General features: G+C 39.8%; 1 protein-coding gene across 1 annotated transcript in view; it reads right to left on the bottom strand.

Annotated features, from left to right (window-relative positions):
- Positions 1-20,066: 20,066 nt before the first annotated feature.
- MAN2A1 (mannosidase alpha class 2A member 1) overlaps positions 20,067-27,244 on the bottom strand; it is a 168,157-nt gene continuing 160,979 nt past the window's right edge. Inside the window, 2 exon segments of the mRNA XM_045087157.1 lie at positions 20,067-22,904; positions 25,230-25,340. Of these exon segments, the coding sequence (XP_044943092.1) occupies positions 22,752-22,904; positions 25,230-25,340 (264 nt within the window). The 3' untranslated portion in view covers positions 20,067-22,751.

The raw sequence follows: 27,244 nt of genomic DNA, 5'->3' as shown, positions 1-27,244 counted from the left end.
ATGGTAGAAATATTAGATTGGTGGCATACCTTTCTACAGAGACCTGGCAGGCCAAAACTGACTGGCAGGATATATTCAGAGCACTAAATGAGAAAAATATGCTCCCAAGAATACTATATCCAGCTAGGCTGTCATTGGAAATAGGAGAGATAAAATCTTCCAGGACAAAGAAAAACTAAAAGAACTTCCAAACACCAAACCAGACTTACTGGAAATATTGAAAGGGGTCCTCTAAGCAAAGAGAGAGCCTAAAAGCAACAGGCCAGAAAGGTACAGAGACAATATATAGTAACAGTCGCCTTACAGGAAATACAATGGCACTAAATTCATATCTTTCAAAAGTTACCCAGAATGTAAATGGGCTAAATTCCCAATCAAAGGACACAAGGTAACAGAATGGATAAAAAACAAGACTCATTGATATGCTGTCTATAACAAACTCATTTTAGACCCAAATACACCTCCAGATTTAAAGGGAGGGGGTTGAAAACCATTTACCATGCTAATGGACAACAAAAGAAAGCTGGAATGGCAATCCTTATATCAGATAAATTAGATTTTTAAGTGAAAGACTATAATAAGGGATGAGGAAGGACAGTATATCATCTTAAAAGGTCTGCCCTACAAAAAGATCTAACAATTTTAAGTATCTATGCCTCTAACATGGGGGCAGCCAATTATATAAACCAATTAATAACAAAATCAAAGAAACACATCAACAATAATAAACAATAATAGTAGGGGACGTTAACACCTCCCTCACTAAAATGGACAGATCATCTAAGATAAAGATCAACAAGGAAATAAAGGCTTTAAATGACATACTGGACCAGATAGACATCACAGATATAGTCAGAATATTCCATCCCAAAGCAACAGAGTACACATTTTTCTGTAGTGCCTATGGAACATTATTCTCCAGAATAGATCATATCCTGGGTCACAAAATAGATCTCAACCAGTACCAAAAGACTGGGATCACTCCCTGCATATTTTCAGAACACAATGCTTTGAAACTAGAAGTCAACCACAAGAGGAAAGTTGGAAAGAACTCAAATACATGGAGGCAAAAGAGCATCCTACTAAAGAATGAATGGGTCAACCAGGAAACTAAATAAGATTTAAAAATATTCGTGGAAACAAATGAAAACACAACTGTTCAAAATCCTTGGAACACAAAAAAAGCGCTCATGAGAGCAACATATAAAGCAATAAAAGCATTTCTCAAGAAACAAAAAGGGTCTCAAGTGCACAACCTCACCCTACACCAAAAGGAGCTGTAGAAAGAACAACAAAGAAAGCCTACACCCAGCAAGAGAAGAGAAATAATAAAGATCAGAGCAGAAATCAATGAAATAGAGACCCAAAGAATAGTAAAACAAATCAACGAAACCAGGAGCTTGCTCTTTGAAAAAATGAATAAGATTGATAACCCCTGGCCAGACTTATCAAAAAGAAAGGAGAAAAGACCCAAATTAATAAAATCATGAATGAAAAAGGAGAGTTTACAACCAACACCAAAGAAATACAAACAATTATAAGAACATATTACGAGCAACTATACACCAGTAAATCTGGAAGAAATGGATGCATCCCTAGAGACATTTAACTACCAAAACTGAACCAAGAAGAAATAGAAAACCTGAATAGACCCATAACCAGTAAGAAGATTGAAGTAGTCATAAAAAATCTCCCAAAAAGCAAGAGTCCAGGACCAGATGGCTTCCCAGTGGAATTCTTCCAAACATTAAAAGGAGAATTAATACCTATTCTCCTGAAACTGTTCCTAGAAATGGAAGGAAAACTTCCAAACTCACTTTATGAGGCCAGCATTACCTTGATTCCAAAACCAGAAAAAGACCCCATCAAAAAGGAGACTTACAGACCAATATCCTTGATGAACACAGATGTAAAAATTCTCACCAAAATATTAGCCAATAGAATGCAACAGTACATTAAAAGGATTATTCACCACGACCACATGGGATTCATTCCTGGGCTGCAAGGTTGGTTCCACATCCACAAATCAATCAATGTGATACAATACATTAATAACAAAAAAGAACAAGAACCATATGATATTCTCAATAGATGCTGAATAAGCAGTTGACAAATTACAGCATCTTTTCTTGATCAAAACTCTGATTGAGGTATATACCTCATAAAAGCCATATATGAAAATCCCACAGTGAATATCATTCTCCATGTGGAAAAACTGAGAGCTTTTCCCCTAAGGTCAGCAACATGGCAGGGATATCTGCTATCACCACTGCTATTCAACATAGTACTAGAAGTCCTAGCCTCAGCAATCAGACAACAAAAAGAAATAAAAGACATCTGAATTGGCAAAGAAGAAGTCCTACTCTCCCTCTTTGCAGGTGATATCATACTTTATGTAGAAAACCAAAAGACTCCACTCCAAAACTTCTAGAAGTCATACAGGAATTCGGTAACATGTCAGGATATAAAATCAATGCACAGAAATCATTTACATTTCTATACACCAACAGCAATACATAAAAAAGAAATTAAGGAGTCGATCCATTTACAATAGCACCCAAAACCATAAGACACCTAGAAATAAACCTAACCAAAGAGGCAAAGAACCTGTACTCAGAAAACTATAAGGTACTCATGAAAGAAATTGAGGAAGACACAAAGAAATGGAAAAATGTTCCATGATTATGGATTGGAATAACAAATACTGTGAAAATGTCTATGCTACCTAAAGCAATCTACACATTTAATGCAATCCCTATAAAAATACTATCAACTTTTTTGAAGAAATGAAACAAATAATCCTAAAATTTATATGGAACCAGGAAAGACTCCATGTAGTCAGAGAAATGTTGAAAAAGAAAGCCAAAGTTGGTGGCATCACAATTCCAGACTTCAAAGTCTATTACAAAGCTGTTATCATCAAGGCAGTATGGTACTGGCACAGAAACAGACACATACATCAATGGAACAGAATAGAGAACCCAGAAATAAACCTGACTCTATGATCAATTAATCTTTGACAAAGCAGGAAAGAATGTCCAATTGAAAAAAGTCTCTTCAACAAATGGTGTTGGGAAAATTGGACAAGCACATGCCCAAGAATGAAACTGGGTAATTTCCTTACACCACACACAAAAACAGACTCAATATGGATGAAAGACCTCAGTGTGAGACAGGAGTCCATCCAGATCCTTGAGGGGAATACAAGCAACAACCTCTTTGACCATAGCTACAGGAACTTCTTTCTAGAAACAGCACCAAAGGCAAAGGAAGTAAGGGCAAAAATGAGCTATTGCGACTTCATCAGGGTTAAAAAGCTTTTGCACAGCAAAGGGAACAGTCAACAAAACCAAAAGATAACTGATAGAATGGGAGAAGATATTTTCAAATGACATATGAGATAAAGGGCTAGTATCCAAAATCTATAAAGAACTTATCAAACTCAACACCCAAAGAACAAAGAATCCAATAAAGAAATGGACAGAAGACATGAACAGCCATTTCTGCAAAGAGGACATTCAGATGACCAATAAACACATGAAAAAGTTCTCAACATCACTTGGCATCAGGGAAACACAAATCAAAACCACAGTGAGATATTACCTCATACCAGTCAGAATGGTTAAAAGTAACCAGTCAGAAAATGACAGGGGGTGGCAAGGGTGTGGAGAAAGGGGAACCCTCCTACACTGTTGGTGGGAATGCAAGCTGGTGCAGCCACTCTGGAAAACAGTATGGAGGTTCCCCCAAAAGTTGAAAATAGAGCTACCCTACGACCCAGCAATCACACTACTGTGTATTTATCCTAGAGATACAAATGTGGTGATACAAAGGGGCATGCACCAAAATGTTTATAGCAGCAATGTCCACAATAGCGAAACTATGGAAAGAACCTAGATGTCCCTCAACAGATGAATGGATAAAGAAGAGGTGGTATATCTATGTACAATGGAATACTATGCAGCCATCAAGAAATGAAATGAAATCTTGCTATTTGCAATGATGTGTACGGAACTGGAGGGTATTATGCTAAGTGAAATAAGTCAATCACTAAAAGATAATTATCATTGATCTCTCTGATATGAGGAGTTTGAGAGGTGGGAGGGGGGTTCATGGTATGTAGGGAGGGGAAAAAATGAAACAAGATGGGACCGGGGAGGGTGACAAACCATAAGAAACTCTAAATCTCAGGAAACGAAATGAAGGTTGCTGAGCAGTTGTGGGGAGGAGGGATAGGGTAGCTGAATTATGGACATTGGGGTAAGTATGTGCTATTCTGAATGCTGTGAATTGTGTTTGACTGATGATTCCCAGACCTGTACCCCTGAAGCAAATAATACATTATATGCTAATAAAAACTAACTAAATAAACCAAGATCAACCAGCCTGGTGTATCCCATCCAATGACCCCCACCATCTCTCCCTCCTTTTTCACCATACTGTGTATAGAAACTAACTCCTTCCATGAATGAATTGTCAACAAGCAATATTAGATAGAATTTTGGCTCTTTCACTAACCTGTGAAATGATCTAGACCAACCCTTTACTTTTCACCTCAGTTTCTTCAGCTGCTAAATGAGGGGTTGGGTAGATCAGTGACGTGAGGGGCATAAAACAAATTTGCTCTAGAAACTGTAGACCCCAAGCCCTTCTCTAGAGATTTGTGATTCAGTAGATAGAAGGTAAGGTCCAAAAATCTGCACTTGGGCACATTTAAGGGGATTCTAATGCAGAGAATCCAGAGAAACATTAAAACACATGACCTCTACGTCTCTTACAACTTAACTGTCTTCTACTCAATGTTTATTGACCATTCACAGAATGTACTATGCCTGACAAAATCCAAACGTGCTCAGATAACATCTATTTTTATTTGAGATCCTTATTCACTGGGTACTGGGTTGGGTAACAAAGATTCCAGTCCTCATGGCACATCACAGCATTCTGTTGGCTGCACACTGGTTGGTAGGTTCATTTTTTCACTGGCACAGGTTAACTACATGGTTAAACTAAAAGATCTCCCTTAATCATGAGATGCTATGATTCTATCATAACATTAGGTCAACCATTAGGAGTGGCTAGTTTTTCTCTGTTATTTAAGGCTAAACTTACATTTATTCCTCCAGAAGTCCTCCAAGAAGTTCTCTGTGGGGTTAAGAATGCTGTTGTAGAGTGTTCAGAATTACACACACTGAGTAAAAATAAACTTTCTCGATCCTCTATATATCTGCTCTCTAAAAATGCCTCTGTCTTAGAGAGTTCAAAATTTGATCTCCTTCTCAGTACCGTCCTGCCCTCTTCCTTGCTCAACCTGGCATCTGGACATAAAGGTACATTTGGGTGGGGCGCCTGGGTGGCTCAGTGGGTTAAGCCTCCACCTTCAGCTCAGGTCATGATCCCAGGGTCCTGGGATCAAGCCCCACATGGGGCTCTCTGCTCAGCAGGGAGCCTGCTTCCTCCTCTCTCTGTCTGCCTGCCTCTCAGCCTACTTGTGATCTCTGTCTGTCAAATAAATAAATAAATAAAATCTTTTTTTTTTTTTTTTTTTTTTTTTAAAAAGGTACGTTTGTGTGTGACCACGTACCAGAAATGAAATGTCCTTAGGGTCATGTATCGTCCCCTGGATCCTTGCTGGTCTCTGAGGCGTTGCCAGTTGTTTAGTCTGCTGCCCATGTGACAATAGGGGCATCCACTGAGGTATGCTTCTCCTCACCTGGTTCCTTCAAATGCCACGTGGGCACCCCCTGCTGAAGTCACAGCCTTAGTTGTAGGGTCACACGTGTAATGCCTTCTTTCTGACGCTTGAGTTCTCCTGGTCCACTGCTTCTTCCTTTCCCCTCTCTTCCATGGATAAGGCATATGGTAGGATATGAAGAAATGGGGTGATATCTAATGCGCAGCCCCGTAGACACCTCCCTCAGCCGTTTCTAAAATCCTGTCTGGCGCCACGTTAGACGTAGTGTCATGCCAACTGTGGGGAAGCTCTGAAATATATGCTAGGATAAACCCACTGTTCTGGAACATGTTTCCACCACATAATCCAGCAAAACACAACCCCAAAGGGGCCTAGACTGCTGGGATATTCATGTCTAATGATGTGTATTTCTTCTTTCTTCTCCCAGCCACCTCCTCTCAGAAATAAGAAGGGTTTTTCCTGTTCCTCCTTTAAATGACCCTTAAAGCATATTATTGGTCCTCTCCACAAAGACTTATAATAAAATTCAGTGATCCAGATTCCCTGGGGCTCAGCATTTGATTTGTAAAAGGAATTTTGGCAAATTTAAACAACTTTTTCCCCCTCTCAACAAAGCCTGGATTTCAACACTAGGGTCTCGCTGTGAGTTTTTAAAACTATATTTTCCCACTGAAGGCCAAGAAATGACTTCTCTCTTCTAACCTCCTTTGAAATGATGAAGCCCATCGATTTAATAAGTGCCAAGCCACATAGGCACATGACTTCTGGGAATGAAAAAATGCCAGTTTAATGTAAGCAAAAGTATTTTTTCTGTGAAAACAAGAATCTAAGTAGATTGCTTCACAGAAATAGGAAGCTAAGAAGATTATACTTTATGCAAATATAAGCATTGCCCCTAAGGCCATTGATGGTAAACTTAGGACCAAATATTGTTGGGTTTCTCTACTTTAGGGTCTCTTGCAGATGCAAGAATTACAGAAACAGGGAGTGCAATACTCTAGATATCATTACAGAGGAAACTGATATAATGAGAGATGACTTCTTTTGGGAAACTAACAAGAGTAGTGATATCTACTCTTGGACAACATGGCCCCAAACTAGCACTTCAGCTTTACAACCCACTCCTCATGTGTGTCAATCTTCTCTTCCAACGAAGCCAACCAAACAAGGACCTTTGTGGATCCACTGATCGCATTCCTATATCTGTATCTTTGCTCTCACAGTCCCTTCAAGGGAATGCTCCTATGTTAGGGCTTTAAAGAGTAGTCAGCAAATGCATCAGGATCAAGTGAGTATCAAAAATCTTGTCTCCTGCTTATATTTTCATCAAACGGGGTAATCTTGTGTTGTTACAAAGATGGAAGTACCATATTTAGATTCCTTTTACCAAAAAAAAAAAAGTACTATAGCAGTATCTTACTTTGAGGGAACAAGAGATGATGTCCAATTTCACTTTGCTATAATTTGTCTATTCGTTTTGAAAGGACTTCTGAGTGGGAGCCATGAAGCTGAGTCTGGCTCTGAGAAGAGAGAAAAATGGGAGAATAAACACTGAGCGGGAAGCAGGGAGACCACGGTTGTTACCATAGTGATGAACATCCAGTCCGGATGGTGCTGTTGCCGGCTTCTGCTAGTGAGTGGGAGAAAACCACTTTCCTTCTGGACTAGTGTAGCAGAGGACAGAAAAATCTGAGGTGACCGATTTTAACTCTCTACTTAAGAGCTTAAATTATATCTCTATAGATATAGCCACTGTTAGTAAGCACCTAAGTGGTTGGCAATGTTCTGGAGAATTTAATGTATGTAAACCCAGAAAGTTAGGGACTAACATCCCCATTTTAAACATGAAGAAAGCAAGGTTTCAAGAGAGTAAATAATTGTTACTTAATGCACTACCTAGTAAAAGGGCAGGGACAAGATTTAAATCCATATCATTTAGTTAAGTCAACCTAATTTATTTCCATTGTAAACCTGTTTTCACCAAGCCACAACTATGCCTCTCAAACACTTGGGAGGAAAATTGTATCCCTTTGACTAATGAAAACTTAGGGGACTCTAGGGTGGTTACTCTAAGCTTTGACCTTTTATAGTTTTCTTTGTCTTGCAAGTTTTATAGAAATAATTTATATTAAAGCTTTTTTTCCTTCATTTATAAACTGAATTGGCTTTTTTTGGTAAAAGCTTAATTAATTAAGAAGTGATCCCAAATGACAGCTTTCGGTGTATTTTGGATTAATGTGATAGCAATCAACAGTGTACTGACTATAAACATTGTTTCATAGATAGGCAAGATGCTCTCATACATTCTTTTTCTTCCAAAAACAGAAGTAACTTTGAATTTTTAACAATAATCGCATGTTACCAGTAAACACAATAAATAATAGCAAAAAATTAAAGACTTCCGCAGTCCTATTCCTATTCCCATCTCTATTCTACAACCATAACTATCGGTATTTCTCCTTTCTGAACATTCACGCAGAGTTGTAATAGTAAAGAACATGAATTCACATTCCAGCTTTGCCACTTATTAGCTGTGTGACTAGGCAAATTAACCTCAGCCCTCAATATTTCATCTGCAAAACAGGAATAATAATACTACCTACCACTTGTGGCTCTTCTATGGATGAAAATGAGATAAATTATGCTAAGTGCTGAGCACAGTACTTGGCACACTCTAGCACTTTGTAAATGGTTACATAAAAATCTATATATCTGTCTTTACATATATTGTTTACATAAATGGATCATGCCATACATATTTAACTATAATTCTCACTTAACAAAGTATCTTAAGACATACACCCATGTCTATATGTAAGAATCTGTCAGTTGCTACATAATTCTCTATAGTACTCTATATCCTCACATGGCCTTTCTGCACAGTGTGTCTGTGAAGAGAGAGAGAACAAACTCTTGGTGTCTCTTTTCACGAGGGCACTAGTCCTACCATGGGGTTCCACCCTCATAACCCCCTCTAATACTAATTACCTCCTGTAGGCCCCATCTCCAAATACCATCACATTGTGAGCTTAGGGCTCCAACATGTGAATTTTGGGGAAGACAGCAATGTTCAGTCCATAACATATTAGACAGTCCATAACATATTATAACATATTAGTAATAGATTTTTAGACAGTTTGTATTAATATGTGTATCAGACTTTCTACCATTTATACTTCTCCTGAAGTATGCGAGAGTGACCAATCCTCTACATCTCATCATTAACTATTCATTTTATTCTTTGATAATCTGATAGGTAAAACATTATATCAATTTTTGATTTGCATATATTTGATTATTCATGAAGATAAATATCTTTTCCTATGTTCCTTGGTGGAGTATATTTCCTCATTTGGGACTTTCCACTGCATATCCTTTGTCAACTTTTCTATACTTTTCTATACTATACTATACTATACTATACTAGCTTTTCTATACTAATATTTTTCTCATTGATTTCCATGAATTTTTTATACATAGGAGGTGTTCATTCTTGTCTGTCAATACTCATCCACATCATACTCTCCTATGGCCACCAGACTTGACCGTTATAATATTCATTACACTCAAAGGTACTTGTTCAGTGTGGGTTTGTCACTCACTGGATCACAAGCTCCATGAGGTCAGACATGCACTTGTCTTTGTTCCCAGCTCCGACTACAGTGTCTGGTTCATATTTGAATAAATAGCTCCAAAAGTATTGAATAGCTTTGTTTTCTTTTTCTTTTAACCATATTAATGGCATCTTTGGCCATATGATTTTTAAATTTTATAATTAAATTTTTCTATATTTTTTTTTGCTCTCAAGTTCCTACCATGCATAGAAGGGCCTTTACCCTCAAATGATTTAAGATATTTTCCTGCATTTCTTCTATTATATTTATAGTCCTAATTTTTGCAATAAATCTTCCATCTGCAAATTATTTTTGTCTGTTAAGGTAGATACATGATTTTATTTTTCTCCAAATAAACACCCTACTATTTATTGAATGATCTATCTCTTTACCACCAATGTGAGAGCAATCTTTATCATATCCTATGTAGGACACATGTTTATAGTTTACATGTATGTTTTGTTATGTGATGGGGAAAAAAATCTGTTTTTCTTCTTTAAGGCTTTTTACTCCCCCCACCCCCATCTCATACAAGGATATTTCCAGGTAAATATGGTGTCAATTTGCCAAGTCTCTGTTAAGTGCAGTTATTCCCTAAAGAGTAAGCCGATGAGCAGGGTATTGGATCAGGAAAAATAATCTTCCAATCTGGCCTCCTTCATTAGCTCTCCACCGTTAAGATGCACAGTTTTGAATGATCCGTAATCATACCTGTCTGACCTGCTTCACAGAGTTATTGTGAGATGAGAGGGTGCAAATTGGTCTGCATATTAAAAGTGCTCTAAAAATTAGACGTTCCTGAGAAGTGAAAATTATTCATATTCTCTATTATTGACAAGTATCCAGCTACTTCATCTTGAAATCCATTCATCTTGAATGGATTGGAACTAGATGAGTAACATTCTGTGGTAAATGGTGGCAAATCAGTGAAAACATCTTCCTATTTTTAGTCCAACATGTATTCTGAACCGCCAGTGGGGAGGCCATCACACAAAATGAATCAAATACCAAAGGCTTTCTTGTCTCGTTTTGTACCTGTTTTGGCCCAGTACCATGTCTGTCACAAATCAACATAATCCCACAGCCCTTCGTTCTCCGACAGGATCCCAGGGAGACCGGAGAAGCCCCCATCCCTGCCATGCCCTTCTCCAGAGGGCAGTGGGATGGCCTGGATACATGTGTTTTGAGAGCTCTATTAGTTTCCTGAGGCTTCTGTAAAAATTACCACAAACCAGGTGATTTAAAACCTCAGAAATTTACACAGGGCCACACACCCTCTGGAGGATCCAGGGGAGAATCCTTCCTGGCTTCTGCCTGCTTCTGGTAGCAGCTAGCATTTTTTGACTTGTGGTCTCTGCCTGTGAGGTCACCTTGCCCCCTCCTCGCTGTTTTTTTCTATTCTGGCTCTTATTAAGGGTATTTGTCATTAGATTTAGGACCCACCCAGATAATCCAGGATGATCTCATCTCTAAGTCTTTAATTTAAGTACTTCTGCAAAGGCTTCTTTCCCAAATGAGGTAACATTGGCAGGTTCCCAGTATAAGGACAGAGACAGATCTTTTGGGGAACCACCATTCAACCCACCCCGAAGGCATTGCATCATAAGAGGAGGTGAATGCAAAGCAAGCTCAGAACATGCAGTGTTTTATCAGCCTAGACCCAACAGGCCAAGGCTGATATTAGCCAAATGGAAGTTCATTTTCAGAGGATGCACATGACGTTCTGACATTTTGCTGTTCCTAAAATATTCATATAGCTTCTCTCAGACTCAAACTTGACTGAGGTTGAAATCAAAGACTTACATTTAATTATCTCCTTCTGGTTCCCGCTCCAAATCTTCAAACCCTAAATAAAAAAAGAGTCAAGACAGGACCACCAAACTAGCACGTTTCTTATTTCAAACTACCGTGTGGCATCATGGAATAAGATAAAGATCTCAACACCAGTCTTCCAGTCAAATCCTCTTTGCAAAAGGCAAAGCCCAGGAGCTTCTCCCAAGGGCAGCCTGTATTCTCCTAAGCAGACCTTTCCCTCAAACTTTCAGAGCAAAGCTGCAGCAGGACTGACTTAAACACAGAAGGCCAAAGATTAAGATTCCTTGAGATCTAAAGTGATCTCTTGTGTTAGTCCTTCAGCAGAAGAATTTCCCTTTCCAGGGGTCACCTGCACTCTTCTGAAGCCACGCTGTGTAGACGTTTTTAGTGCTCATTCATAGGGCAAAACTCCATGGTCTTCACATCATCCTTTCAGGATTTTTCATCTTATTCTTCAATCACAGGCTTCTACCTCTCCAGAGAAAGCTCCAGGCTTAGGTTGTTTCAGAAGGAAATATTGGTGCTCACAAAAAGAAAACAAAACAAAAATACATTTTTGCCTCAAACAGATCATTCTATTTCCATTCCCAAACATCTAGCTACCCAAAGGTGCCATAACCAAAATGTGGAGAAATAGGACTTCAAAAGGTAACTTGGCAAGGGCTGTGAGTGTTGCCATGGAGAACCAGTTTTTATTTTATTTCATCTGTTAAATAGTTTTTTGCAAATCAAGAAGAAGTGTTTAGGGGCACCTGGGTAGCTCAGTGGGTTAAAGCCTTTGCCTTCAGGTCAGGTCATGATCTCAGGGTTCCGCATTCAGGCTTTCTGCTCAGCAGGGAGCCTGCTTCCCTTCCTCTCTCTCTGCCTGCCTTTCTGCCTGCTTGTGATCTCTGTCAAGTAAATAAATAAAATATTTTAAAAAGAAATAAAAGAAAGAAGTGTTTAGGACACCTTCTACTTTGGAAACTTGGCAGTTTGGCTTTAATTAGTAGATCAGAAAAAAAATTTCTTAGGAGGTAGAGGGACTTTTCCAAGGTCCCATGGCCACTTTTTGACAGGCTCCCAGTCTAGTGCTCTTTCCACTACTGATACCACATTTCCCATTCTCTCTCTTTAAAAAAAACAAATAAATAAATATTTATTTATTTGAGAGAGAGAGTACACAAGTCATGGGAGGGAGAGGGAGAAAGAATCTTAAGTAGACTCTACACTGATTACAGAGCCCAATACAGGGCTCAATCCCATGATCCTGAGATCATGGCCTGAGCCAAAACCAAGAGTCCCTCACTCAACTGACTGAACCACACTGGCACCCCATCCATTCTCTTAAAACTAAGATACTCCCTGGAGTGACAACTTTATGGATTCCACATCAAGCAGACTTGACAGTCGGATAAACAAATGGTCTAGTCTTTCTCTAAAGGACCATTAGTAAATATTTTCCACTTTGGGGGCCATATGGTTTCTGTTAGAACTGCTCAACTCTGCCCTTGTAGCCACAGAGCAGCCATGGAAAATATGTAAACAAATAGTAACATGATGTTCAAATAATAAACTATATTTACAAAAACAGGCAGTGGGCTAGCTTTGGCCTGTGGACTGTAGTTCTCAGGCCCCTAGAAAGACTAAGATTGGAGTTAAGTTTCAATATTCACTTTCCTGTTCTGTAAAATGGGTATAATAATAGTTTAGCTGTATAGGTTGGTTATAAGGATTCAATGATATAAGTATATCATAGATTCACAGTGCCTGGCACTTAACACTCAATAAATGTTGGCAATTATTATTATTATTAATTATTATTATGAAAGGTTTTATTTATTTGAGAGAGAAAGAGAGAGAGCATGGGGGGTGGTAGGGGCAGAGGGAGAAGGAAAAGTAGGCTCCCCGCTGAGCAAGGAGACCGACATGGGCTTAATCCCAGAACCCCAAGATCATGACCTGAGCTGAAGAGAGATACTTAACCAACTGAGTCACCCAGGAGCCCCTTTTATTTTTTTAATTTCACTATAATTAACCTACTGTTAATTTCAAGTGAACAATATCAGTAGTTCAACAATTGTATACTCACTCCATGCTCATCATGATAAATCTATTCTTAATCTCCTTTACCTACTTCACCCATTCACCCCATTTATTATTTTCTATTATTGTTTTATCACTAGTTTACTTTTTACTATACCTTTCAAAAAAGGAAGAGAAACAAAAGAACCAACATTAAGTGCGTGATCCTTTCTTTTTCCCTTGCACCCAGACAAACTAACATGTGCCCACTGCCTTGAGCCCCCGACGGCTTCACGAACATCATCGGGTAGCCACAGTCACACAGATGGTACCATCACACTGTGGGCTCTCAGGGCTCCGTATGCCTGAGATGGACAGTTTGTCTTCTATTTGGAACCCTGGCAAGAGTTCCTACCGCCTCCTGGCTCCCCGACACCAGGTGCTCAAACCGATAGTTTCTTTTAAAATATTGAACAGCTTTCACTTTCATTGTTTATTTCTAGATATTTTAAGGAAGCCAGGTGCACAGTTTCAAAGACCAGTCGTTTTTGCTGGTGCCACCCTGCCCCTTGTGTTTCCTTCTAATTTGAAATTTTGTACTTCACAGAGCTCCCTTTTCCTAGAGCTTGTGAAAGCCACGGAAACTGGGACTTCAACTTTGCTAAAGCCTTACTCTTCTCTCCTCATGTAAATAGGATAGGATTCAGGAGGAGGTGGGCTCATCTTTCACCTGCTGCAGGTTTTACTGAATTATAAAACCTCATCATTATTACATTTCAATGACACAGGCCCCAGAGATTGCATTATGACAAGGTTCATCTAAACTTTAAAATATTAAATCCTTTTGAAGCTGAAAGTATTTAATAATGTGTCTCATTAATTCTTTAACCTCTTATCTAGGTGACAAATATTCCTGAATTTATGGTTGACAAATTAAACCCTAGAGACAATCCTGAAGTAGATTGACTGTGGACTAATGAAATACCCTGTAAAATTGTTCTGTCCAAGTTTGGATTCGACACTGGAAGTCTTCACCGAATCATTGCCACAGAGCTCTGGAGTCAACAGGTTCATATATAAGAAATATACATTTCCTAATTGCCTTAATCCAGTATCATGTGGCTACAAAAAAAAAAAAAGTATCACAAATTCAGAGATATAGGTGTGCTTTTCTTCACAATTTTGGCAACTATGTGACATTGCATCAAAGTTTCCTGAAAATGACACATGCGTTTCTTTCCTTTCATGCTACCGCACGTCCTTCTCTTCTGTAGGGTCCAAAGCTTAAATACAGATTAAGGAGGGTCTTTAAATTCAGGAAAGACACTTTCGGTCTAACTTTCGGTGATTTCCCTTCATGGAACTTCCACCAGATTTGAGATCCCTTGTTTTGGTGCCATTAGTGTCATGTCACCTCCTCTCCCACATGTAACCACATAGTTGGTGATACACTTCCATCCTTCCAGGCTCAGTTCAGATCCTCCCACTTCCCTGCCGTCTGCCTGCATCACTCCACACAGAAGCCAAATCTCCTTCCCCTGTATCCAAATATCCATCATCCCTATAGCCAGCCCTGAGGTGGCTCCCCTGCTCTCTGGTCATGTGGCTTCTTGACTCCATACAGGACTTCTCTCCTGTACTAGACCTCAGGGCAAGATTATGAAAATCTTTCTCCCTCGGAGCCTAGCACAGGTATCCTGCCCAAATGACAACTTCAGTTAATGTTTGTTGAAAGCTCAGTGCAAAATCTAAAACAGATTACCTTCAGGCTCTATTAAAGGGAGCCCCATAAATTCAATGAGGATTAATTTGTAGATTTTTACCTAAGAAAATAGATTTTAACTTCAAAGTAATCTTATTAACTGCACTTTAAAAATCCATTTAGGAATGTAAACGAATGAGTCAAATTGTTTTTCTTGAAAACTCACTTCCATACAGGCAGCCTGAAATGATTTCAGTCCTGCGTGTGGCAAGGAAATCCAACCCAAGAAAGGCAAATGCTCTGATCTTCTGCTCCAGAGATGGAGTTTCGGACCAAAACAAAGGCCTCACTGAGACTTCAGATCATGCATGGAAAGCCAACCAACGAATGCTCCATTTGGTTTACTGAAAAGTTTTATACATCCAGACCCTAGAGACACATCTTACTTGGTAGCAATGCTACCAAGTACTTGGGACCAGAAAATGAGCCCCAAGGCTAAGCTTGTGAATAAAAAAATTGGAAAGCTATGTGGAGCATGGGAGCCAAGAACACAAGGCTCCATCCAAAGCCCTTAAAATACGTCCTTTTCAATAGCACTCTTCCAATTTCCCTCCTTTGCTTGCTTGGAGATTCAGAAATTCATTTATAGTTTTTCAATGATATACATCTATTGGGAAAAAATATTAAAATATTTAAAGCATTAGCTGACATACTTCAAAGGAGCGAGTCCCACCCATTCGTTGCTCCGACCCCAGCCCCTTGCTCATTTTCTCCTCTTCCTTCCAGATTTTATTTGACATTTGGAAGGTTCATCTTGCTTCACAGGAGCCAGCCCCTATCCCATATTTGAAGTGAATGAGACACTGACTACATGTGCCGCAGGGACTGTGCCATCTTCAGGCATGTTGTTAGTACACACATCCTTAACTCACTTTGCATTTCCTAAAAACCTTCTTCTCACCTTACATTTGCAAAATAAAATAAAATAAATTAAAAATAAATCTCTGCACAATATAATTAATTAAACACAATTTTATTGAACGTATTGAACAAAATATGCAAGGGGGTGGGAACAGCAGGGACAAAGTAAGGGGCTGTGCTCTGAAGAACCGACTATGACCTTTGACCAAGCCTTAGCTGTGCAAGTACGCATGCACCCATTCAGGAAAATACCTAACCGAGAAAGCACAGCGCTGAGGCCATGGCGAGAATCAGCAGTTTGTTTTTAGTTCGTTCTAGCAAAACACTAAGCTCAAAATGGCTTAAATAGCAAAGTGGTATTGTTTTACGTAACAAGAATTTTGGAGTTCGTTCATTTCAGCTGCTCAACATCATCAGGGACCCAAGCTCTACTCATTTTTTACTTGGTCGTCTAGTTGTCTTTTGTCCTCAGGCTTGTCACTGCAGGGTTGCAAAAATGGCTGCAGCAGCTCCAGCATCAACACTTAGACCAATACTGCCTTTAAACATTACCATGAAGGTAAGACGCTCCCTCCTTCTGAAGAGGAAGGAAGCCTCCCCCAGGAGTCCCCAGCTGACTTCCCGACAGTCAATTGGCCAAAATTGTGTCACTTGCCAATTCCTAAATGCATCATCCAGCCTGGAGAAGAAAATTCTCATGACTAATTTAGATCAAGAACAATTCACCTCCCGAAGCTCATGGGTTTCTGATTATGAATAAAATCAGGGTTTATTAGCACAAAAGGCAGAAGGACCTTGGCTGCTCATTAAGCAACTATAGTATCTTACAGAAGGAGGTCACATCCTTCAGGGACATTAGGAATGCACCTTGAAGCCTCCATACTTTAATTTCTGCTAATGAGAACTTCCTGAAAGTTTTTGAGTGGGAAAGTAACACTAACAGAATAAGATGTAAAGGATTTGGAAAAATTGTAATTCTGAAAATTCTAATTCTTGTTTCACAACCCTTACTGGGGGTAAACATATTTTCATTCATTTTTTTGAGCAAATATTTTCTGAACACCTGCTGTTCTACGTGTGAGGATGTGACGCTGAGTGAACAGTGGGGGTCTTGCCTTCGGGGGAGCTTACATTCTAGTGGGGAAGGCAGACTACGTAATTTCAAGTTTGGTTTTGTTGAAGCAGAAAAGAAGCAGTGACATAAAAATGTCCAGTGAAGGAGTGGAGGCGGGACGAGAAGGAAGATTCTGGAGAAATGACACTTGAACCAAACCAGAATAACTAGGCACCAGGGAAGGATTTGAGAGCAAGTATGAAGCAGAAGGGACAAGGGCAAAGCCCCCAAGAGGAATAATCTTGGCATGTGAGAGACCCATCAGGATCCTGGACAACAGTTAAGAGCGAGCCTGGGAGAGGAGAGAAGGCTGATTTGGGTCTGGAAAGGATTTCTTCAACACCTGCACCCCCTTTGCAGAGTTGAGGTGAAGGGAAGGACAGGGACCAATCCAGGCAGGGCTTCTAGACCATGGTGAAAGTTTGTATGTTATTCCCGGTATGATGGGAAACACACAATTTTCAACAGGCAGGGTATTTTTTGAATCTTACTTTCTGGCTTCTGTGTGGAAAAAAAGAAACGTAAGGGGGAAAGAGCAGAAGTAGAGCTGTTATAAGGCACAATGCATGTACATGAAGGTGGCTTGGAATTGGGCGGCAGTGGGACAGCCAGACAGGTATTATGGGATGCTTCCTAGAGACTGTAGGGGATAGGAGTTATGGTCAAGAGCTGTTTAGAAAAGTTCAGTAAGAGCAGAGAGAAATTACTTCCTGAGGAATGTTCTAGGCCAGTGATTTAGTGTGCATGTGAACCCTCTAGGGATCTTTGTAAAGCACAGATTGTGACTCAGCAGGTCTGAGGTGGGGCCTGGGATCCTGCATTTCTAAACAGTTTTCCAAGTGACGTCAGTTTCTCATCTGAGAACCACTGTCAGTAGCAGGATTCTAGCTCCTGTGACCTTAACGTATATTTAGTTGTATCTCCTACTACTGTCCTAAACAGACTGGTGCTAAAACATTGGCCACATGTTGCTATTTAAAGATAAGTAAGCGGAGCGCCTGGGTGGCTCAGTGGGTTAAAGCCTCTGCCTTCAGCTCAGGTCATGATCCCAGGGTCCTGGGATCAAGCCCCGTATCGGGCTCTCTGCTCAGCGGGGAGCCTGCTTCCCCGCTCTCTGCCTGTCTCTCTGCCTACTTGTGATCTCTGTCTGTCAAATAAATAAATAAAATCTTAAAAAAAAATAAAAAATAAAAAAAAATAAAGATAAGTAAGCTAAAATAAGATACTCAGTTCCTTAGTTGCACTACTACATTTCAAATGTTCAAAAGCTATAGGTGGCTTGTGGCTACTCTATTGGATGGTGCATGTATAATGAATTTGCCTGTCTCTCTGCCTACTTGTGATCTCTGTCTGTCAAATAAATAAATAAAATCTTTAAAAAAAAATAAAAATAAAAAAAAATAAAGATAAGTAAGCTAAAATAAGATACTCAGTTCCTTAGTTGCACTACTACATTTCAAATGTTCAAAAGCTATAGGTGGCTTGTGGCTACTCTATTGGATAGTGCATGTATAATGAATTTGCCCTTATTAAGAAAATTTTATTGGGTGGCAATGCACCAGGCAGAAGAAAATATTTCTAGTTCTCTATGCTTCCTGTTACCATCTTTCCTTACTCTGTCTTTTCCAAGCAACACAATCAAAGGCATCCTTTAAGAACTATCTTAAGTCTACCTCTTCTATGGAACTTTCCTGGAACTGAAACTGGGTGTCCTACTTCCTTCAAATCTATGTATTTGGCTCTTTCTGGCAATGTATTTCTACTGAATTTTGTCCGCCTAGTATTCTAAGTATCCAACTTAGCTGCTCATTAAGCAACTATAGTATCTTCCATAAGGAGGTCACATCCTTCAGGGAGATTAGGAATGCACCTTGAAGCCTCCATACTTTAATTTCTGGTAAAGGGAACTTCCTGAAGGTTTTTGAGTGGGAAAATAACACGAACAGATTAAGATGTAAAGGATTTGGAAAAACTGTAATTCTGAAAATTCTAATTCTTGTTTCACAACCCTTACTGGGGGTAAACATATTTTCATTCATTCATTCATTATCCAACCCAGCGAGTCTGGGTCTGCTGGCAGGCATTGTGCCCTCAAATGTGGAGCCCTTGCCTGGGAATGAGAATCACAGAGAGGAAAGCAAAAACAGGAGATAAGGACAGTTACTGGATGACATCATCTCATACCTGGCTCTGACTGTATTTGGAGGGCTCTATCTATCCTTGACCGTTGCTGGGAACAATAAATCTCCTAGTTTTGCTTCAGTCAGTATCCCATGAGGGTATTATTTATTACAACCTCTCTCTGGGCATCAGTACTCTGCTCTGACATACAGCAGCACGGGGCCCTTGCTAATTCTTGGCCACTCCCCTCCTGGCTACCCCTTCAACCAGACAGTCCCAATCACATTTCCTTGGTTTCAGTACACAGACTCATAGGAGACATGCAAATATACTTACCTTAATTAGGTTTTTCTTTAAAAGTTTTAATATTCAAATTATTTTTGGTACACAGATAATCAAGTATGATGGAGCCAAAGACAATTTCCATTATCTGCTAATGAAATGTTTATGGATATTTCTCAAGTTTTTACAGTTTGGCATATAGATATTATGAATCGTTAGCCTCTTTCCTAAGTCACCCAAAACAAGCCCAAACTCCCTGGTTAGCATGTATCACTTGTCTGGCTAACCCTTAGGAACCTCCAGTGTATTTGTCCTTCAGCCACCCCCACCTCCCGGCTTTTGAAGGAACTTCATGAAAACTACTACACTGGGGGCTACTTGGGGCCAGCAGGCTGGTGGCATTCCTCCAGGTCCCACTCTTCCAACACACTCTACCTTTTGGATCAGTTCCCAAGGACCTTCTTAGCCTCATTTGTGTCCTGCAGTATATGGAATCTGACCAGAATCTGCTCCTCCAATTGGCTCAGAAGGCCCCACAGGTACCGTGTTGTTGGGAAGTTCCCTAGACTCCAAACTCGAAGATGGCCCCAAACCCCGACAAGAAACTCACCACCCCACCCCCGTCTGCCCCTTGCTCTCTAAAACCACATTTCCCAGCTAGCAGTGGGCAGAAGGTGGGAGTGGTTCATTCCTCAAAGAACAGAAAACAGCCCCTCACTATTCCACCCTACCCCTCAAAAATGTATTAATATACGCTGTTGACCAAATAAGTCTGAAGCAGCACTCTAGAGGACTATGTACATGGTAAGATTCATCTTTTATTAGAGATCTTATATTACATATTCCCAAAAAGATATAAAATCTTCCAAGAGAAAAATATCAAAACCTATTTGATTCCAAGATAAGCAACATCATCACAACGAAAGCAAAGATTTTCTTCTAGACAAAGGAATGTGAAAACATTTCGGCACAAGTACAACAAAGACATGGGAAGGTAATTGCAATGTTTCACAACACATTTTGTAGCATTTTATTTTAATCAGCGTTTGAAGAAAACAAGGATGCCAAGTTCTCAAACACTGCAGGTATAAGCTCAGATATTCAAAAAGAAAAACAAAGATCACAAAAAGGAACGAACTAGTTGCTTAACTGAACATCTGTGATAACCAACATAATAAAACCTAAGCAAACAAATATGCCACCGAGATCACAACTGAAGTGTACGGTTTTTACTGTGTGCCAGAGACACTAAACTATTTAATCAGTTCTTGACCACAACCCAAAGCAAAAGCGTCCTCTCTTCATTTCCCTGATGATTTATTCTAAAAATAAAAAGCAGAAACTTGCTGGTTTCAAGAGAGTTTCTACTTTACCGGTGAGCAGCTGGTGGCGACACACACTAAGACCTCGACTGACATGGGACAGATCCATCTCCAACACCAGAAGTGGCAAAACCACTGTTATTGCATCAAGATTTTTTATTTCAACTGATCAGAATTTCCAGAATGATTAAGCACACCCACTTAACCACAGAACACAGTGAACTCCCAAAGGAAGGTTTTACATTTAAGATGCAAAGAAAATACTGATCTTATTCCTGGGATTTGCTTCTGGCAATCTTAACATCTATAGATGTCCACAAAAAGGAAGTGTGGTTTTTCTTTTCCTTTTAGTTGTTTATCTCCCAAAATGAGGAAGGAAACTTACAGTACATGTTTATTGCATGAAATTACTCCCTTATAATATCTTCATCAACACTAGTATTGTTTCCTTAATTATTAAAGGCGAAAAAAGTTTATGAACTTAACATAACTTAGCAATAATCTTAGGAGCTGCATCTTGATTAAAAAACAAAACAAAACAAAACAGGTGATCATCAGACTACATGGTGAAACAGAAATTAGGTTTCAACTTCTCTGTAAAGATGTTGGACTGGCAGGAGGTAAGAGGGAAGTGTAAAGACAGAGAATACTAAATTCATTAGGTAACACAGAGAATTTTCAAAAGTGTACATACTCAGTGAATCCTTTCTATCCTAAAACTGAACGTTCTAGATGCTTCTAATGTTGCTTCAACTTCAATGGCACGTGAATAAAGATCTCCAACAAATTTTATCACACATATTGTAATGGCACATAGGCTTGGAACTTCCCTTTGAGGTTAGCATGTACAAAAGTTTGGAATTCACTCAACACACGTGTTCTTCAATAAAATAAACCACGAGCTACATCTAATTATGAGCTACATATAAGTGGGTTTCAAAACAGGGTCCCTTTTAAAGCATTCTTTCATTGAGTTACCTCCTGCGAAATGGAACAAGTGTATGGATTTTGCACGTTACAAAATCCTTGCTTCAAGCTGCAGTCTTCCTGGCAGCAGCGTATTTTAATTAACAGTATTTTTTCTTCTTTGTTTTGTTTTCTGACATCTCCGTACATTCAAATAGTCAAAATGTTTAGAATAACATCACCACAAATTTAATGAAACAGATCAGAACGTGGCCAGCATTGTCAGGCAAAACTGATAACACGTCATGTGTCATCGAAAGTACCCACCTCCTCCCCACCCCCGCCCTCTCCCCCCTTCCTCAGTCACATGGGACACCAAAAGATTTAACAAGACTTATAAAAAAATAAGGCACATTTATCTTGATATGGTTATTTTTAAAATAGAAAACCCCTCTCCGAACATCTGTATTCAAATGAGCTGTGTAAAAAGACACCTTGTGGTACCTAAAACAGGTTATGGTACCTATGGAATTGCTTCTTCTATTTTAGTGACAATGGAATAAATTGCACCTATCCCACGTTGTCAAGTCATGAAAATATGCCTCTTTTTCTACTATTGAATGATTCAAAATCTGCTATTTCTGGAAATACTTACAAAGGGTGAGAAGGGAGGGGTCAAGTGGTACATTAGAAAAGGGTGTGAAGATCAATGATGTACAGGTATCGTTAAGGGCTGATGGATTGCACTTTTCCACATATGTCAAAACACAAAATTTTTCCAATGAGTATGAACGACTGCAACCATTTTGGCCGTTAGCTTTTACCCCGCAGCCTTTTATTCCATTTTGGTACAAACGGGTATTTCTGTAAAACTAATGAAGGATCAGCAACATGACTACTTATAACAATCTCCTCACAACCCCCGACACAGATATAGTTAGTTAGCATTTAACCTGAGATACAATCTGTGGAGAGGTTGTTTTCGACATTTCTTCCTTCATTGTTGCATCGATTCATACTGAGGGTGGTGGTTCATGGATGGAACTTAAAAAAAAAAAATGGCTATCACATGGCTTTTTTTTTTTTTTTTCTTTCTATACTGGTTAAAAAAAAAAAAAAAAAAAAAAAAAGTAACAATCACAGAATTCATGTCCTCACAGTAGCCAGAAGCTAAAATAATGTGCTTCCTTATTGCACGTCAAACCTAGAAGTGTATAAAAGACAATGCTTCCCAATCCAAATCTGAAAGCCGGGTTCATCTCAACTGGATTCGGAACGTGCTGATTTCCATGGGACTCAAGTTGATCTCACTTATATTTCGGGCGTCTGGAGGTGAATGCATCAAGGATAATGACGAAGGTATGAGACTTGTGACAGTAAACATGCTAAAAAGCTTCTGTACCAAAATCTGGAAAATAAACGACAAAAAAGTTGCACAGTTAGGTCAACTTTGAGGAAAGGTTACCGGCACATCTATATACTTTGTGAGTAGAAAACAGTAGAATGAAAAAGCGTATTTAGTTTCCTTTTAAAGTCAAAAGGGGAAAGGGAAGGAGATTAGATACAGCTCAGCGTGCTTGGACACACAGACCGTCCTTTGAGGGACACCTAGGAGAAGGGTAGCCAGGAGAGGACGGCTCGCTCTACGTTCTTCTTCTGAATTTTATACCCACCACCTGGTTCCCCCAACCTCCCACCGCCCCCCACCACTTCAAACCCCTCAGATTGTTTTTCAGAGTCCATAGTCCTTCATGGTTTACCTCCCCTTCCAATTTACCCCAACTCCCTTCTCCTCTCTAACTCCCCTTGTCCTCCATGCTATTTGTTATGCTCCACAAATAAGTGAAACCATATGATAATTGACTCTCTGACTCTCTCTGCTTGACTTATAAAAATTTTTTTAATTTATTTATTTGACAGACAGAGATCACAAGTAGGCAGAGCAGACAGAGAGAGAGGGGAAAGCAGGCTCTCCGCGGAGCAGAGGGCCTGATGTGGGGCTCAATCCCAGGACTCTGGGATCATGACCTGAGCCGAAGGCAGAGGCTTTAACCCACTGAACCACCCAGGCGCCCCGAGACCACTTTTTCAATAAAAGAAAAAAACATCTATACCCCAGCAAGCTTTAAAAACATGCATATCCTCTTATACTCAACACTTAACACCTAACAGTCATGGTTCTTCTTGTGCCCAAAGAGCAGAGAGAAAGGACAGAGGCCTGCTACAAGGAAGGCTGCTCGTATCAGGGACTCCCATTTTGAAGGTTGAGGGGGCTGGAAAAGTACTACCCTCACTCCATGTTTCTCTGGATCCTATAATCCCCTTAAGACTTGAGGCCTCAACATCTATATACAAATGCTTACAACCAAGTATACACACATCATCAGTAATAAGGTAAAACGAAAAAAAGAAAAAAAAAACATCGGTGCTTTCTTAGCACCAACTCCATGTAGGGCATGATACAAGAAATGGAGCAGCTTATCTACCTAAGAGGATTTTGACCACCTACCACATTTTCTTTTCTATCCTTTTCATATCCGATGCACATTCTAATTTGTAGGGTTGGAAGTGAATCACTGGAGTCTGATCTATAGGGTATCTGTGAGGTTTTGGAGAAGAGCTGCCCCATGGGGCAGAGACCTGCCTCTGTGCCATTCAACTGCCTTCTCTGAGCACAACCCACTCAGAGCCAGAGGCACAAGGCTGGAGATTCTTTTCCTTCCAAGGAAAGGCCTGTGGGAACTATCAGCAAGACCAGCTCAAAGGAGACATAAAAATGAGGTAGCCAGCAGGTCAGCCTGAGGACCCCATGGACTCCCATGCAAATCTGGCCTGACCAGGAGATCCAGACCCTCGTGTCCCCCGAGGAAACAACTGACTGGAGCTCAGTGAGGCTGCTTCAGGGCTGTGGTAAAACTCCCTGAATGGCCACAATGTCACTGCTTCCTGTCACTTCCCTACTGCCACCCCACTTTAGTTATTACAGAATCTGCTTTCGTCCCTTTGAGACTTTGCAGATCTGGATCCTACATGAGCATGTGTGAGACAGGAGGAAGTATGGAGAGAGTGGGTGGGAAGACGGTGCTTTGTCTGTTGGCAATGGAAGGCCTAAGAATGGAGGAGAATGTTGTCCTCACAGGTGCCCATGTTCCAGACATGGATTTTGAATACTGACAAGGAAGAGAGACTGAAGGGGGAGAAAGTTGCTTTCTTTCTTTCTGAAGGTGGAGAAAGTTTTTTTTTTTTCTTTTTAAGATTTTGTTTATTTATTTATTTATTTATTTATTTTAAAGATTTTATTTATTTATTTGACAGGCAGAGATCACAAGGAGGCAGAGAGGCAGGCAGAGAGAGAGAGAGAGGGAAGCAGGCTCCCTGCTGAGCAGAGAGCCCGATGTGGGCCTCGATCCCAGGACCCTGAGATCATGACCTGAGCCGAAGGCAGCGGCTTAACCCACTGAGCCACCCAGGCGCCCAAGATTTTGTTTATTTATTTGAGATCCCAGGACTCTAGGATGACCCAAGCCAAAGGCAGAAGCTTAATGACTGGGCCACCTAGGAACCTGAAAGTTGCTTTCTTAAGATGGAGAGATTTGAGCTAATTTTATCAGCTGAGGGGAATAGTCCGTGAAGAGGCAATGAAACATTACCTTCTTACTGTCAGAATTATTAGCAGAAAACAAAGATTTCGAAGTACATGAAGTCAACAAGCAAAAATCTCTTTTCAGCTCACCTTTCCCTGGGTCGTGGAACAAAGCAGCCCCGTGTCTCTGCTAGAGAAGCGGCAGTCAAACCCTTTCCTGTGGAGGATCAAGGCTGCTTCATCGGAATGCTTGCCGTCCACCTGCAGATGGGTAGAGTGCCATCACACCACAGCGACATTAAGGCAAATAGCGACACCACCGTATACTCCACTGTCTTGAAGTCAGTGTCCTCCAACCACAAATGCTCACTTTACTTAGCAGTGATGCCAGGAACGTTCATTTCCCCTCAGGTCTCACATTCACTGTCATACCTGCTACATTCCCTCTACCTCCCCCCACAAGGAGGCAGGGGACACTAAGTTTTAAGGCTCCTTGTTAAGTCACCTCATGCCCTGGTTCCCAGTACAGTCCCTGAGGATCTGGGTGTCCTTTTGTCTACATGTCACATGCTGTTTTACCAAAGTTTCTTCAAATAAAGCATTTATTTATTTATTAAATTTAATTACTTAACATATAATAAATTATTGGCTTCATGTCTAGGTAGAGCTTGGCGATTCATCAGTCTTATATAATGCTCAGCGCTCATTACATCATGTGCTCTCCTTAATGCCTATTTCCCCGTTACCCCATCCCTCCAGCAACCCTCAGTTTGTTTCCTATGATTAACAGTCTCTTACAGTTTCTCTCCCTCCCTGGTTTTGTCTTGTTTTACTTTTCCCTCCCTTCCCCTATGGTCCCCTCTGTTTTGTTTCTTAAATTCCACGTATGAGTGAGATCATACGATAATTATCTTTCTCTGATTTATTTAGCTTGGCGTAATACCCTCTAGTTCAATCCACGTCGCTGCAAAGGGGCAAAAAAAGCATTGAATTTTTATTTAGTTAGTTTTTAACATATACATCAGCTGAATAAAGTGTACCTGAATTTAGTCCTTATCTGGACATTGCATGATACATCATCCATCTCAAAACTGAAATAGACTTCTTTATTGAATGCTAATTTTTGCTAATTGCATTAACATTTTTAATCTTTAATGCATTGGTTCATTATTTTTATATAAAAGACATTTAAATTGAATTAGTTATGCTTATCACTTGCTAGGCCAACCACATTTATTAGCTTGATGTATCATTTAAATTCACATTACAGAAGCTATTCTCGTGCAGGCAAAGAGAAAAATACTAAACATGACAAGTCAGCTACAGGGATCAATATACACTTTCTTGCAGTAAAATTTCCTGCATCCATTTAAATAAGGATGCCGTGAGTGCTCTGAGTATTTTAAATTACAATTCTCTTAATAAATTTTATGTTTCCTAAAGGGCGGCAATGTTTCTAATAATAAGCAAAATAAATTAAGAATCCTTGGATGAATTAAGAAAGATACAGCTATTCAAAGGAGTTGAGTGTGCTCAGCACTGACCTGTGATGACAATGATCCCTTTTTCTCCTCTGTGGCCACAGATACACATATGTCCGAGTTCTTAATCATCCTCACTAGGGCATACGATTTTTAAATGTGCCATAGAGACATCTTTGGTGAAGAGCTGCCAGCATTCTCATCACTGATTTGATTTTAATGTGCCTCAACAATTTAAAGCTGTCCTCACCTCAGATTCTTGGCTGGAATAACCTGCTTTATGACATTTCACACTGGTATTTTGTAGTGGTGCTGCTAAGATTTTGTTTGAAGGGAGAGGAAAAAAGTCATTTAAGGAATTCTGAGTCATCACAGGACCAACATGATAAACATAGAAGGTTTAAATCATATGATAAAAATTTCTAATAAAATTTCAATGTGTTTCACACAGTCCCAAAACAGCATGAAAAGAGCAGAGTAAAAAAAAAAAAAAAAAAAATCCTTCGTGTATCCTATACAAGGTCTCCAGGAGAAAAACAAGGATAATTCTGTCATGTGCTAAGTGTTTAGGCTTAGGATAATCACTGATTACCTAAGCATCAGTTTGTCTGTCTGCAAAATGGAGTTAATGCAGGTTTCCCTTCTTCCTGGAGACGTGGTGTCTCATAAAATGCTGAAAATACT

The sequence above is a fragment of the Mustela putorius genome, unplaced genomic scaffold (assembly GCF_011764305.1).
Source record: "Mustela putorius furo isolate JIRA1106 unplaced genomic scaffold, ASM1176430v1.1 tig00001063_pilon_pilon_pilon, whole genome shotgun sequence".
In the NCBI taxonomy this organism is placed as follows: domain Eukaryota; kingdom Metazoa; phylum Chordata; class Mammalia; order Carnivora; family Mustelidae; genus Mustela; species Mustela putorius.
The sequence above is the reverse complement of the archived record's forward strand: the minus strand, read 5'-3'. Positions and strand labels throughout refer to the sequence as shown.